The sequence below is a fragment of the Acomys minous genome, assembly GCF_964271855.1.
Source record: "Acomys minous genome assembly, chromosome: 17".
Classification (NCBI taxonomy): domain Eukaryota; kingdom Metazoa; phylum Chordata; class Mammalia; order Rodentia; family Muridae; genus Acomys; species Acomys minous.
In genome coordinates this window covers 48,352,284-48,367,887 of record NC_140500.1, presented here as the reverse complement: position 1 = coordinate 48,367,887, position 15,604 = coordinate 48,352,284, and the positions used below count along the sequence as shown (strand labels likewise).

At 41.9% G+C, this 15,604-nt stretch overlaps 1 protein-coding gene and 1 pseudogene across 2 annotated transcripts in view; one reads left to right on the top strand and one right to left on the bottom strand.

Moving 5' to 3' along the window:
- SUCLG2 (succinate-CoA ligase GDP-forming subunit beta) overlaps positions 1–15,604 on the bottom strand; it is a 257,002-nt gene that overhangs the window by 184,689 nt on the left and 56,709 nt on the right. Inside the window, exon 2 of the mRNA XM_084764927.1 lies at positions 11,950–12,091. Coding sequence (XP_084621053.1) covers positions 11,950–12,091 — 142 coding nt within the window. The remainder of the gene's footprint in view (positions 1–11,949; positions 12,092–15,604) is intronic.
- Positions 3,641–6,938, top strand: LOC311588787 (small ribosomal subunit protein eS8-like; annotated as a pseudogene). The gene is made up of 2 exons: positions 3,641–3,658; positions 5,574–6,938. The product of its transcript is annotated as a small ribosomal subunit protein eS8-like (transcript).

Here is a 15,604-nt window from a genome sequence, read left to right as displayed (position 1 = left end):
TTGCCTTCCACACTGAACCAAAGCTAAGGGCATACCCAAGCACAGAAAACAGAGAAGTCACACACCACAACTTTCACTGCAGATAGAGGGGCTCCGTGGTTTGCTCTTTTATTAATTTCCATTCAGTAATTACCTGTGGTAATTCCAGGTACAGTCAAGGTACCTGGAATACAAAGTGGAGCATCCCAGCACTCAGGAGGCAGAGACAAGAGGATGACTGCAAGTTCAAGGTCAGCCAAGGCACATGGTAAGGTCCTGTCTCAAAGGAGGAGGAGATGGGGAACACAGCACTGAATGGAATGGCCTTAGCCCTGGCACAAATCAAGCCTTGGGCTATCCGCCTGTTGGCATACTCCAGGCCCTGCACTCACTCCTATTATTTTAATCTTCTTCAACCTTCATTTAAATGCTTTGTGAAACAATGGGTCACTATTTAAAGCTATCATGTCCTTACCAGCTGAGTGTGGTAATACACAACTGTGATCCCAGCAATCAGGAAGCACACAGGATATTTTTTTTTTACTTCCATTCATTTACCTGTGAATATCATGATTTCATTTTTTTAAACAGCTGAGTAATAGATCATTGTTTAAATGTACCATATTTTCTTTATTAAATCATCTGCCAAGACACATCTGGGATATTTAAAATTTTTGGCTGCTGAACCAGGCACGTTAGTGCACCCTTTAATCCCAGCACTCATCAGAGGCAGGTAGAGCTCTGTGAGTTCAAGGCCGGCCTGGTCTACAAAGAGAGTCTAGGACAGCCAATGCTACACAGACAAACCGTGTCTTAAAGGAAAAAAATAAATTCTGGCTATTATAACTATAGCAACAAAGAACACGTGTCCTTGTAGGTAACCAAGAACCTGAGACTGAAAAGCCCAGGGACCTAGGGAAAACCAAATATTACTATTGTTTTGGTTTTTTTAAATAGTAATAAAATGAGTCCAAATGACATTGTGCTATATTCATAGAACAGTGCCTTGCTCTGTGCAGGTTTCCTCCTGCAAAAGATAGGGGAGGAGGACATATAAACACATAGCTAAGATCTCAGAGCACTCAGTCCTAAGCAGGATGAATCCATCACATCCCTCCCCTCAGAGCTCAGGGAACCATGAGAAGTGGAGGAATAAAGAAGGTAAGAGCCAAAGTGGAGGGAGGACACCAAGAAAACAAGATCTTCTACATCAACATCAATGCACATACAAACTCACAGACACTGAGGCAGCACAGACAGGGCCTGAACAGGTCTGCACCACATGGGGTCCTAAAGCTGACAGGAGGGATGGACACGTGCCCCATCCATAACTCGGAAGCTAACTGATGCCCACTTGCAAAGGGAATTGAGTTTTCTTCAAGGGAGTCTCACTAGGTATCTTAGTCAATGTTCTATTACTGCGAAGAGACACCATGATTGCGGCAACACTTATAAAGGAAAATATTTAATTGGGGCTGGCTTGCAGTTTGGAGGTCTAGCCATTATGGAGGAATGCAGGTAGACATGGTACTAGACAGGAAGATGAGAGACTTCTATGCCTGGATCGGCAGGCCTGAGACACTGGGCCTAGACTGAACTTCTGAAACGTCAAAGCCCATCCAGAGTGACACACTCCCTCCATCACGCCAACATCTCCTAATAGTGCCGCTCCCTGATGACCAAGCATTCAAACCTATGAGGCTATGGGTGCCATTCTTACTCAAACCACTGCACCAAAGAAACAAACTCCTTTGAAGGGTAGGCTGCGCGGCCAACAGTAAATGGTCAACAGAAAACAAGCTCAGTGGCATCAGTGAAGGTTGAGGCAGAGTTTTATCTTTTTTTTTTTTAAGTTTTTTATTTTATTTTATTAATATCTTGGGGCTTTTCTCTCTTTTTACCCTAAAGATCTTCTGCATATATATTATAACTTCCAGTTTTGCGGGGGTTTTATGGGACTGCTGAGTGTGCAGATACATGAGGCTACGTCTGTATCTTTTTTGTGTGTCTTTTCTTGGGCTCTTTTCCTTCTGTGTGTGTGTGTGTGTGTATGTGTGGTTTTTTCCCCCTATTCTGACATGTTAGTTTTTATCTTACTATATTGTATTACTACCCCTTACAAACAGGTTTGTTTTCTAATGTGAGACATAGAAGGCATGGATCTAAATGGGGGGCAGAGATGGAGAGGAACTGGGAATAGTAAAGGGAGGGGAAATTGTAATTAGAATAAATTATGTGAGAAAAATGTCTATTTTCAATATAAGGGGGGAGAAAAAGGAAGACACACTGTAGAGGAAAACACAAAGCAAGAGGACAAGAGCACAGCTGTGGACACACACACACGCACAGTGAGCATCTAAAGCCGCACAAAGGGTGATGGGCTGGGAAAGGCAGCACCTGCCGAGCTGTGCGAAACTGATGTGTAAGAAAACAGCGGATGTAAACTCGGTCCACAAAACGGGGGAAAAGGAAGTCTGAGCATGAGTATACTAAAGAAATCTAGACTTCCTTACCTGTTTATGATGCTAGTGGACAAATCAGTCATAAAGACAATACGTACTTATTTACAGCTGCTTCTTTTCCTACCACACACAGTAGCTGAAGACACTGAAAAGTCCCAATTTTACATATCAAATCCTTCTAGTGTTATCATGCCCTGTTAGCTACACCCCATCTGTTTCCTTTTCCTCACACAGAAGTTAACTATTACATTCGCTCAAGTAAGAGGCTAAAGACAAAAGAAAAATTCCAATACTGGGTTCACATTTAATTTGAGAGAAATAACAGACTCCCAAATGTCTTAGTTTGTTCCACACTGAATGACGAAAATAAATACATAATTGAGACAGGCTGTTTATACATCAATTTTCATTCTGAGGTAGATAAAGCTACTCCATTCCTTTAAAGCTTCTAATTTATTTCCTGAGTTTTTTATTTTTTGTAGATAACCTAGAAAGCTCAGGTGGAGAGCTGGTGTTATTTATGAACATGTTAAGCACTGTCAGTGTCTGTAATAACTACCTTGGAGAATAGCACAGCATCTTAAAAGCGTAATTCTTTGGGTAATATTTATTCTGTTGCATTGTGATTTTCATTTTCTTTAAAATTATGCAGCTTTGGACCTCATATACCATCATCTTCCTAGAAAATACCAACTAGCAAAATATGAGTAATAATATATTCAATATCAAGTCATCTGAGAATGTAAATAGTTTAACACATAGCTGTTATCACAAAAGCACTGAAAAATTCTATTTTTATATGCTATTGGTGTTGTCAATAGCTATTATATTCCTCTGATGAAAGCTCAAAACACTGGTTTTGTTCAGTCTGAAGAAAAAGGAAAGGAACTTGGTGAGTCCCTCATCTATGAGGCATGCACTCTACTTTCCTTGGTACTTAATCTGTACTTAATCCTTTAAGCACATATTATTATTCACAATTTATTGTCAAGTAAACCGTGTGTTGAAATAACCAGCTAAGTAGAGGGAGATGAGCATCCTGATGGTGTAGCCTCTTATCACATTCAGCCTCAAATCTAAGAGCCAAAATCCCTCTCACAAGTCTAAATACTGGGCCAGTGAGGTAAAGGTGCTTGCTTAGAAGCTGATGAGCTTCACCCCCAGAGCCTACATGGTGAAAGGAGACCCATTCCTGCAAGATGCCCTCTGACCAGCACGTAAGTGCCAGCGTGCATACACCTACACAAATAAATAAACAGAGGAGGAGGAGAAAGAGGAGAAGAGAAGGAAGAGAAAAGGAAAAAGGAAAAGAAGAAATTTAAGTCTAAATCCTGGGCCAGCTGTGGTGGGGCATACCTTTAATCCTAGAATTTGGGAGGTGGAAGAAGGCAGTCTTTGTGAATTCAAGGCCAGCCTGGTCTACCCTGAGCCACAGGCCAGCCAGGGCTAACAGTGAGACACTGTGTCACTGCTGAGAACCTGTGACTAGTCTCAGACAATGCAATTAGGTGAAAGTGAAGCAGGCAGTCCAAGTGAGTCTCTCCCTGCAGTTCTCCAGGCGTTTCTTCCCTGAGTGGCTGCCATGCGGCTTTCCCAAGTCCTCTCTGGAAGCCATTGGTTGAAGAAGGCATAGTGAAGAGACAAAGGGAGTGTCAATTGCTGTGTAGAATAAGAACACCACATGGAGATTCCCAACACGCTGGGCTGCTAAAACTGGGCAGCAGATGTACTATAAAAGCTTTTCCTGATATTACAACACGGGGGAAAAAAGAACTCACAGCAGGAAATAGCATGGTCAGTCTAGAGAGTATTATGTAAGGATAAAAAATAATATTTTTAAGAAAAAATATGATTTGAGTGATATATTTTAATGTAATTTTAAAATCTATTTTGTTCTCCAAGCTTATAAGCAAGCTCATTATATTGTATTACACTATTTAAGTATATAGACTCAAATACTGCAGGAAAGAATGGATAAATGAATAGGAAAAGGTGAAAGGAAGTGTTAATTTTAATGCAGATTCCCTCTGGATAATGGAATAAAAAAATTGTTGTTTGTTTTTTTTGTTTGTTTGCTTGCTTGCTTTGTTTTTTAACTTTTCTGTATTTTCCAGTATTACAACAATGAGCATAGCCCTTTGAAAATTATTAGATTTATGTGTTTAAAGTTTCTTTCTAAAACTTTAGATGCTCCTACAGCATCAGCCCCTGTGTCATTTACTCAGAACAAGTTTTCTGCATGTTCAACTGGATAAGACACTCTACAAACACTCAAAACTACGGTACACAAGTGAACTAAGTCAGGCCAGAGTAAATACTGCATACCAACGTGATGGAAGATGAAGCCACATGGAACACAGCTTTCCTGCTCACTGGCAAGGCAGAAGTTCTAAAAACAAATAACTCCACTAAAGGCACACTGGGGGTAGAGAAACACTGGCGGGAACGCAGAAATCTCCTGATGCTTTTCCTTTGGTTTAAATGAAGATTACATGAAACAATGGCTTCAAATACTTGCCCGGCTGCCAGACACATGGTAAGGGCCACAAGGTTGAATGCCCGCCTATCTTTGTTGGTTCAAATGCAAAGCTTCCTTGCACTGTCCAACTGAAGCTGGAGCTTTCAAAGCAATGTTCTTGTCGTTTCTAAGGAGACTGGGAGGAAGCTCGATGTACACACCCCCCAGGCCAGCCTCCCCAAGCCTACACTGATCTGGCCCTGACTCTACAGCTCTCCTGTTGCTTCGGCTCAGGGACACAAGACAGTTACTGAAAAGGTATCCCTGCCCTGAGGTAGGTATGCCAAGGAGAAGCCCGTTTCTATTTGAAGAATCAGAAAAAAGAGAAAGGACAGGTTTCTCTGCAAAAAAAAAAAATACATATAATGGGAAATGTTATTAAAGGACTGATGAACAGAATTATTTCCATGAATACAGTTAAGACCAACCGTTAATCTCAAGTCAGGCGCTCTTTCAGGGAACATGCACAATTAAGCTTTATCAAGTGATAATTTCGTGCACCATAACAAAGCCTATGGTGCAACTCCAGGTCTGGGAACCATGGTGAGTACTGTTCATCTGGACGAGCCGAAGTTACTAGCAGCAAGAAGTTACTGATATGGGCTGGGGTGTAGGTCCATAATTACAATGCCCTCCTCTTTCCAGCCAGCGCCAAGCAATGGGACGACTGGCAAAAGTACTCTGAGGTGGGGGGTAAGAGACAGGCCTACCACAACAAGCAAAAGTATGAGCCAGGACGGCCTGCTGCCAACGCTAAGATCGGCCCTCGACGCATACACACAGTCCGCATTTGAGGAGGCAATAAGAAGTACTGCGCCCTAAGACTGGACACGGGGAACTTTTCCTGGGGCTCTGAGTGTTGTGCTCATAAAACAAGGATCACTGATGTTGTCTACAACGCATCCAATAATGAGCTTGTCTGCACCAAGACCCTGGTGAAGAACTGCATCATGCTTATTGATGGCACACCTTACAATGGTTGTGCCCACTATGCACTGCCCCACTATGCACTATCCCTGGGACACAAGAAGGGGGCCAAGCTGACTCCTGAGGAAGAAGAGATTTTAAAGAAAAAATGATCAAAGAAAATTCAGAAGAAATATGATGGGAGGAAAAAGAATGCCAAACTCAGCATTCCTCTGGAGGAGCAGTTCAAGCAGGGCACGCTTCATGCCTGTATTGCCTCAAGACCAGGCCAGTGTGGCAGAGCGGACAGCTATGTGCTGGAGGGCAAGGAGCTGGAGCTCTATCTGAGGAAGATCAAAGCCCAGAAAGGCAAATAAACCATTCATAGCTCATGCAATAAAGTTGCTCACTGTTCTACAAAAAAATAAAATAATTACAATGCTGGTCTAGCATCCGTGAGATACCAGGTTCACGCCTAGGCAGTGCACACAGGACCAAGACAGGAGGGAAGGAAGGCAGGGACAAAAAGAAAATGAAAGTGTTCCTCCAAGAATAAATCACACACACATTTAAAAAAATAACATGTTATTAGGAAGCTCACATAATCACCAAGGCGAGAAAATCGGGTTCAGAAACTATGAAAGCACCAAGCGGCCAGCAGCAGTCGGAAAAACAATTTAATCACAGCACAAGAACTCTCACTTTGGTCCCAGCACTGACATTTCTAGAAAGAAGATCTCCTTGAGCTTCAGTGGAACACCCAGGCCATGGAAATCAAATTGCATCTTGGCATTGTTGATTCTAGGGTCAAAATAATGGAGAGTGGGAGGCAGCTAAAATGAATATTTACTTCACAGAAATCAAAGCCATCCTTGACTGTCACCATAAGACAAAAAGATTATCGTAATACAAAGGTCTTAACCACATACCGTCATTCGGCAGGCAAAGCCTCAACAGTCCGGGAGGCTGCTGTATTTAACTGTCTACAGGATTAACAGTAGCCGTCAATCAGTGTCAATGGGCAGCAGTTCCCTTAAGACAGGAAGTACAATTCCTTAATGGTGTGAGTAATTTGCCAGGCTTCAGGATGTAATTATATAAAACGAAGAGTTAAGTTCTTATATTGATGAATGGAAACATGCTATAGCTGAAAGCAACCCAATCTAGCCAATTCCAATGAGAGCTCCCATCTGCATTTTAAGATGGATGTCATTAGCTCACAGAAGATTAATTTCTCCATTTATAGTTTAAGTCTCCTTCCTGGTTTAAAAAAAAAACTGGAGTTTTTCATATATACTCTTTATTGGTTAATCAAATATTGAGAGTTTCATTCAACGTGAAGGGAATAATTAACAATTGTAGAGGTTTCCAAAATTCAAAGTAGTAGTCCAAGATGTTTCATGTGTGTTTATATTCAAGTACTTCTGAGTTACACATGCTGACAGTCCTTGGCGTTATCTTAGAGAAACGAAAGGCACTATACAGATCAATCCTGTGCACAGCAGCGGCTTTCTTATAATCTGTGGATTCCATTGCTCATATGAAGAGAAAGCATATAGCAATATGCCTTATTAAGGCTCATAGAGATGTTTAGTGGTGTGTGTGTGTGTGCGCGTGTGTGTGTGCGCGCGTGTGCATGTGTGTGTGTGTGTGTGTGTGTGTGTGTGTGTGTGTGTGTACGTGTGCACATGCACCTGTGGCAGGAGGAAGGCGTACATGCAAAGGTCAGAGAACAATATAAGAGAGTCGGTTCTCCACATCTAAAATGTGGGTCCCCAGGATGAAACTCAGGTCATCAGGCTTGGACGTAACTGTAGCCACTAAGCCACCTCTCCAGCCCAGTCATTCCTCCTTTAAAGCATGCTTAGATGCTCATATAAACCCCTGCATAGCTGAACCATTCACATATTAAAATTTTAATTTACAAACCAAACTTATTCTCTTAATCAAATATAAACCCCTTTTCAATACAAAAAAAATGAAGATCTCATTCAATACCTTATCATTATAAATTATATTTCAGAAACAATAGCTTTGCATTGACCATTTTAACAGGTTTAAATGTTCAGGTTTTAAAAGCTTTTCACAATCAGACAGCAAAATGTTGTGTTGCCCAAAGAGATACAACAAAATGAATCATTAAGAAAATATCTGCAAATTGCAGGTTTTATAACTGCACCTAAGAACCTGCCATATCAAGATTTAATACAATCTTCTAATTTTATTAATATGCATTTTACATCTTAAACATGCTGGCCCACACAAACAATCTACCCAGAATGTCACCATCTAGTCAGCAAGGGTGAAAACGCAGGGGAAAGCAGCATTAAATCTAATAGAGGTGGGTCTAAAGCCCATCTCTATTGATTATTAGCTTGACAACGTTGGTAAGTTTTTTACCTTTATTTTGCCTGTTTCCTTGTCAATAAAGTAAGAATGCTAACCTAATTACTGACAAGATATGGGAACTGACTAACCATGGAGGCATCACAGAGGACAGGGAGTGGTAACAAGTTTGGGCAGCTGAGAGGTTTGCTCAAGCAAAGTTATAAACCGGCTGGTCCACAGATGATCAGGAATATGGGTTCAGAAAGTATGAAAAAAAAAAAACCCAGATGGGGGGAGGTGTGCGTAGGAATTACATGGGAATACAGTTACACCTAATATCAAGGCACATTTTCAAAATCTTGCATAATGTATCATTTTATTTCAAAATGTTCATTGTAGCTAAAATGCAAAATATTACTCATAGGCTCACAGGTTTCCATACTAAGCCCCTAATCAGTAGGGCTATTTTGTGAAATTATGAATCATTAGGAGGCAGAAACTCAGAAGAAGAAGTAGACCTCTTGAGGTTTTATAGCCCCACCTCACAAACATAGGTATGTATGTACGTACGTACGTACATACATACATACATACATACATACATACATACATACATACAGGAGTGTGTGTGTGTGTGTGTGTGTGTGAGAGAGAGAGAGAGAGAGAGAGAGAGAGAGAGAGAGAGAGAGAGAGAGAGAGATCCAAGCACAATCTGCAGGACATAGTGTAGTGTAATCCAGCTTTAATCTTAACCTCAAACTCATCTGGTTAAAGTGTGCCTATGATTCCTGTCCTCTTGCAGTGAGGTGAACATGAGCACAGTGGAGTTCTATCAGATTCTTTTGCTTGGCTCTCTGTAAGCAATCTCAGTAACAATGACACATATACTTTTTTCATATTTACTATCAGTTTTATTTTTCACTTTAAATCTTCTAGAATTGGTGACATCTCCTTTTACAATGTCATCAATTTCCTCTCAGATCAATAGAACTCAACAACAGAAACTAACCTCGCTGAACGTACTTACCCACTGAGGGCTGCTGGACCTTTATGTGGGTTCTAGGGAATTGAACCTGGGTCCTAATGCTTTAAGGAAAATACTGAACGGCTGAGCTATCTCCCCACTCCAGGTGAGCGTCTTGATTAGTTCTCTGAATTCCCATGTGGCTGGTAAGTGGGCCCACTGGCCTGACTACTGGGGGACATGCCAGGTGCCCACAGGAAATGGCGCACACAGCTTGGCAGTACTGTGCTCACTTCCTCCAGATCTGCTTCTCCTACTTAATCACACTCTCAATTCCTTCATCGAGAATAAACTTCTTAAAAACCTTCAAAGATGAAATTCAATTTTTAAGTTTATTTTTATTATTCAATTTATAATCTCTTTGAAAACTGTTCTATTGTCCATTTTGCCTTCCTTGTAAACATAACACATGGTTAATTTCCCATGAGCAAAAAATTATCTTAAAAGCATAGTTTAGAATCTCCAAATGGGAAATGATGGCCAAATAAGCTTTTTCTAAAAAACTTAAACCCAAGAGTAGGAGGCTAGGTGGTTCAGTAAGTCCCTAAGTCCATGAAGAGCTAAAAGATATGTTGCCATGTAGCTAAATCTAAGGCGGTTGGGGACATGGAAGCTTTCAGTGGCTTCCAGAGTAACCTGAACACCGTGCACTGCGCCTGCCTTGAAAAAATAAAAGAGAAAATGAATAGCAAAGACCAACTTAACATTTTTTGTTCTCCTTTTTCAATCCCTAAAACAAAAATCATCCCTTCTTGGACAAGTCTAAGAAATCACCCTGTACCCAGTCTGTCCCCATAGGTCACTGGGTTGGGTGAGGGGCCTCCTTCAGACCTAGCAGGAAAAAAACTGTACCCCAAAGTTTTAAGCACACTCAAAGGCTTCGACTGTCCAGAACTATACTGCCCCATTTGGCACCAACTGCTACACTGCTGTCCACTGAGCCTCTGACATGAGACTCATATGAAATGGAATATACTGTAGTGTAAAGGAGAAACAAGATTTGTGACAATTACTATCCTATGGATACCTCATTTGTTAGAACACTTATCTGACATGATACACAAGGCCCTGGGTTTGAGTCCTGGACCCCATGAACTAAGTATAATAAGCATACCTATAATCCTACCACTCTGGAGGCAGAGATAGAAAGAAGAGAAGTTCAAGGTCATCCTCATCGACCTACTCTAAGGCCAGCCTGGGCTACATAAACCCTACCTCAAAAAAGAAAGAAAGAGACAGAGAAAGATGGACGGAGGGAGGGAGGGAGGGAAGAAAAAAATCAAGAAAATCCTACTGATAATTCATTAATATTAGTCTCATGATAAAATGCTGCTAGCTGGGTATATTAAATACAATATATTATCAAAATTAATATTTTACCTGTTACTATATTTTTAAAGACTATTATAAATTTTAAGTACATCATGTGCCTCCCATTTTATTTATACTGGATACTTTAATCCAAGTAACAATACGAGAATCTGTAGGCTCAATTTTCTTAACAATTATACTTTATTATGAACTCACTAACAGAGCGTACCTCACTTACAACCTGACTAACCCAAACAATAGGAAAAGGATATTAAAGAACACAATAATGAAACCTTAAGGATATCAGTTCCGAGGAATGATTCTCCTGGCATAGTCAGGAAGATCTCAGCAAACCCACAATTCAACTAAAGTTGCTGTTAGAGCCTGGAACAGCAGCTCAGGCCCAGAGCCTTTCCAGCGACGGGGAAGGAGAAGGAGGCCCAGAGCCTCAGCTGGAGCCCAAAGCCTTGAAGCCTTGCCTGGAGCAGTTCTCTCTAGGAGCATCTCTCGAAGTGCTGGGATGAACAACCAAAACAATCACAAGTGTGTCCCCCCCCCCCCCTCTCTCCAGCCTCTTGTTTTGGATAGATATATATATCAGAATCTCTACTAGGATGTTTCCGGCTGGCAACATCCAAGCCCCCCCATGAAGTGGTTCGATTTTTAAGTGGAAAAATATCCTGCTCTCTCACAAGTCTGTTCCCCATCCCACACTTGGGATCAACACAAAACATGTTTATCTCTCCTACAAGAATCTTTAGGCCACCACACAGAATCATCACTGGAAAGAAGACAGCAGGACCTGATTCTCCACCATCCACAGCTAGAGACAGGGATGCGACCTTTCATCAACTACAATGAATAGGGCCCTGAAGTCAACAGTGATGGGAGGGATACACAGCTTTGCTGGACAGCTAAGGACCCAGAGGCACAGGAAGGAGAAGGACGCAGTTAGAGCTGGTAAAGAGAGGACAAAATAGTTGGCTTTAAAACTATGCCCTTGGCCAGGCTCCCTCTGCCAGCATACATCTGTGACGTCAGCACTTAGCTCTCAACAGGAGGATTACAGGTTGAAGCAAATGTGGGCTCCATAGCAAAACTAAAAGAGCTGCCTGTCTTCCCCTTCTCCTCCAATCACTCACCCAGCTTTTGAGAAGTTTCTAGAAGGATGTCAAGCTCATGCCTCATCTACCAGTCTATTTCTTCCCATCGCTAAGGCACAGTTGACAGAAGAGGGTGCAGCAGGAAACTTGAGAGACATTCCCACAAGGTGATCCCCATGTACTGCTATCGCAACAGAAAGAAGCAAGCTTTCCTGATTTTAGTGTTCTCTTGCTTTTGCAAGTCAAAGTCCGCACCCAGGTAGTTCAATGCAGATAAAGGAGCAGCAGCGGGAAGCCCTGCCCGCTGCAGCAACTTACTCAGCTTCTTTGCTGCCTCCAGAGCCTCCTTGGCAGTGCTGGCCACAAAGAACCTCTGCACTCTCACCCCATGCTCTGACATGAGCTTCTTGCTCTGGTACTCCTGCAGGTTCAGCCATCTTCTGGGGGTTAAGTGGCCTGCCTAGGGAGAAAGGAGAGGATACTTCATAACAGGAAAAAGAATGCTTGTCTTACAGGTGCTATCAACCAAAGAAGCAACACTCAGCTTAAAGACACAAATTTAAGTAAATCCCTCCATGATGCTTTTTTGTCAAAAATCAGTTCTACACATTCACATAAGTAAACTCAGATGCTTGCAAAATGGTAAAAGCACACTTGTGGTTACCAGGACAAGATTGAGCAAGTCAGCTTTCTGTCATGTGAGGGAAGGGCTCATCAGGCCTCATCCAGTCCTGAAGACTGGGCAATTAATAGTCGTGTGAGGACAAGAAAAACATTTTTGCAGGTAATAGTCACTGGTAAGTTGGCCACGGTACTCTATATGACCTTGTTCTACCACCAACCCCAGCCCCACCCCACCCCCCCTCTCTCTCTCTCTCTCTCTCACACACACACACACACACACACACACACACACACACACACACACACACGGGGTGGGAGTGGGGAGGGAGGGAGAGAGAGAGAGAGAAGGGCGCCTTAGAAGAGGGACTGGGCTGGGAAGATGGAGTGGAGGATCACCGGGAGGGGAAGAGGCAAGAGCAGGTAATAAGGGTAAAAGATCAAAATATATTATATACATAAATTAAAATGTCATACAGTGATCCCATATGACATTTTCATACCATTAACTATTTACCTAACACATATAAATGTGTGTGTAAATATACCTATGCTGTTGAAATGAAATTTTCTCACTTGGGCTGAGAAGCGTTCCCTCCAAGAGCCAACAGCCATCTGACAGAACCCGGACACCAGGCATAAGAAGGTGTCTTAGGTAGGGTTTCATTGCTGTGAAGAGACAAGATGACACAGCAGACAATTCTTAGAAAGGACAACATTTTTAAGGGCTGGCTTACAGTTCAGAGGGTTCACTATTGTCATGGAGGGAGCAAGCAGCATGTAGGCAGAGATGGTGTTGGAGGAGCTGAGAGTTCTACATCTTCATCTACGGGAAGCAAAGGGGGGTTGAGTTCCACACTGGGTGGAGCTTGACACACATGACTTCACAGCCACCTCCACAATGACACACTTCCTCCAACAAGACCACACTATCTAAGAGTGCCAGTCCCTACAGCCAAGCATTGAAACACAGGAGTCTATGGGGGGGGGGGGGGGAAGGAATCTATTCAAACCACTACAGAAGGCCTTTTTTGAATTGCTGACCAGGGCTGACCAAGAGACTTCAAAAACATTACATGCTTTGCTATGGCCCTTGCTTGGTTCCACGGGTGGAAAATACATCCCTATTGCTGAAGACACCATGCACTTCAGATTCACGGCCCTGGGGCCCTTGAGCTGGAACTAACCTGATGTCTCCTCCCTAAGGACTAGTTTTCATGGTGCCACAAGGAGCCATATGCAAGGTTCCAAAGGAAGGAAGCAAACAACGCTCCTACCTGGCTATGATACCTATGAACAACAACCACCAACATGGCATGATAACCCAAGGGGGCAAAAGTGGCACACATACTTTGGCAGTAACCAACAGTCCTCTGATTAGACTTAAGTTTCCCTCAGCAAGAGGAAAACCATGCTTAGCATTAGAAGCCTCACCAGCTGTCCAGGGCTAGTGAAGTCATGGATCTTGGAGGAGAATCTACAACCACCACTTTACTAGACCAGCATAACTGCTACCTGTGCTCTAAATGTTCGTTTTTATACCCAGAGAGAAGTGCAGTCCTTGTCCCTTGTCAAGGGAACATCTTTTGCAAGCAGACCTCTACAGAAAACCACAACCACTCCAAATGGGTTGTGAAGCCCAGTCCCCAAGGCTACATTTACAAGACAACTCCCTTACCTAAGGTTTGGGGGTCACTGCAGAGGAGGGACAGAAAGACAGTAAGAACCAGAGGATCTAGGAATTTGCTAAGATACTGTGTCCCTTAGCAGTGCCGGAAGCTGGACCCATAAAGTCTCACCGCCATGACCTCCTAAGCAAGAAGTGAGCAAGGACAAGCACAACAGGCATGCTAATGTGGACAGGAGAAAGCCCAAGAGGCTTACACAAAGAACCACTGGCAATTAAGGAATGCTGAGTGCTGGAGAAACCGCCTTCCCCAGAGAAGAGCACCAACTGAAGAGCGAATACCAAATGACCAGCCCTGAAAGTGCATACACAAGTAACAGTAACTATGCAGACTAAGCAGGCTATATATAGGAATATATCCATATATGTACATAACAACAATTAATGGAAGAAGAGGCCATGGATTAGAAAGACAGCAAGGAGGGTTTATGGGAGGGTAAGAAGGAAGGAAAGGAAAGGGGAAATGATGTCATTCTATTATAATCTCAAAAAATTAATAAAATTTAACTGTCATTTATAGATGTTGTTTTTAAAAACACAAAACGGTAAAAAAAAAAAAAAAGGGAAAAGAAGAGAAAACAGAGTAGTAAGTTCAATAGCTTGGATACAGAAAGACATCTTTGCAAATTTGTGGGTTATATGTTGTTCTAAACTTGCATCAGATGTCAGCATTAGAGGAAGCAGGTAGGCAAAGAGCACACAGAACTGTTAGTGGGTGTTTTATTCCATTATACTGTAGCTTTGTGTGCACTGGTAAAGTTCGGAATCAGAAGTTATTTTGGAAAAAAGTTAAAAAGTCTACACACACGGCTATGCCTCCCATCACTCGCCTGGTCCAAACAGGGAAAAGTCCATAGCATCATCTTAACAACTAATATAAACCATTAATCATACTCAGAACAATCTTAGGAGAAATATTTTTAACTCTTTGAGGTCATGGAGCCACAGACTAATTCACTTCATTCTTTTACATTTTAAAGACTTTTCTAAGTGTATACATGGGTGTTCTTGTGTGAGCATATGTGCCCCAAATGTGTGCCGGCGCCTGTGGGAGCCAAAGGGTGTCCGATACATAACTGAAGTTACAGGTCTCTGTGAGCACTTGCATGGATGCTGGAAACTGAACTCAGGTACATGCTCTTAGTGGCTGTGCAACCTTCCTGGCTCCCAAATCACTTCTTTATTTCAGTTTTTAATGGAGTCTCGATAGATATTTTGAATGATGAGATGTCACTCCTGTATCAACACTGCGTACAGTTACCAGAAAGAGTTCTCATTAGATTACTGTTTAGCTGCAGTTAAATATAATGTAATTGTGCTTAAGATTCCAGTGGAAGTGGGATTTTCTCCCAAAATACACTATCAATTACTTCTTAATTTATGTCGAAAGAATGTAAAGAACAAGATGACACACAAGTAAATTACTTTTGTATTTTATCCAGTAATATCAACAGCATATCCTACCAAAATTATAAATCTCATTTTCAATGAAAAATATGAATATATTTAGTTATGTTTGCACCCATGAGTCATAACATAAAGGAAGATTATCCATTAATGCAAATTAAATGTTTAATCATAGCTGGATTTCAAAACTGGCAGAGTGTGAAAAATAACCTGATATCTGACCCCTACCAGCTTCCACAATTGTCTGCAAGAATGTCC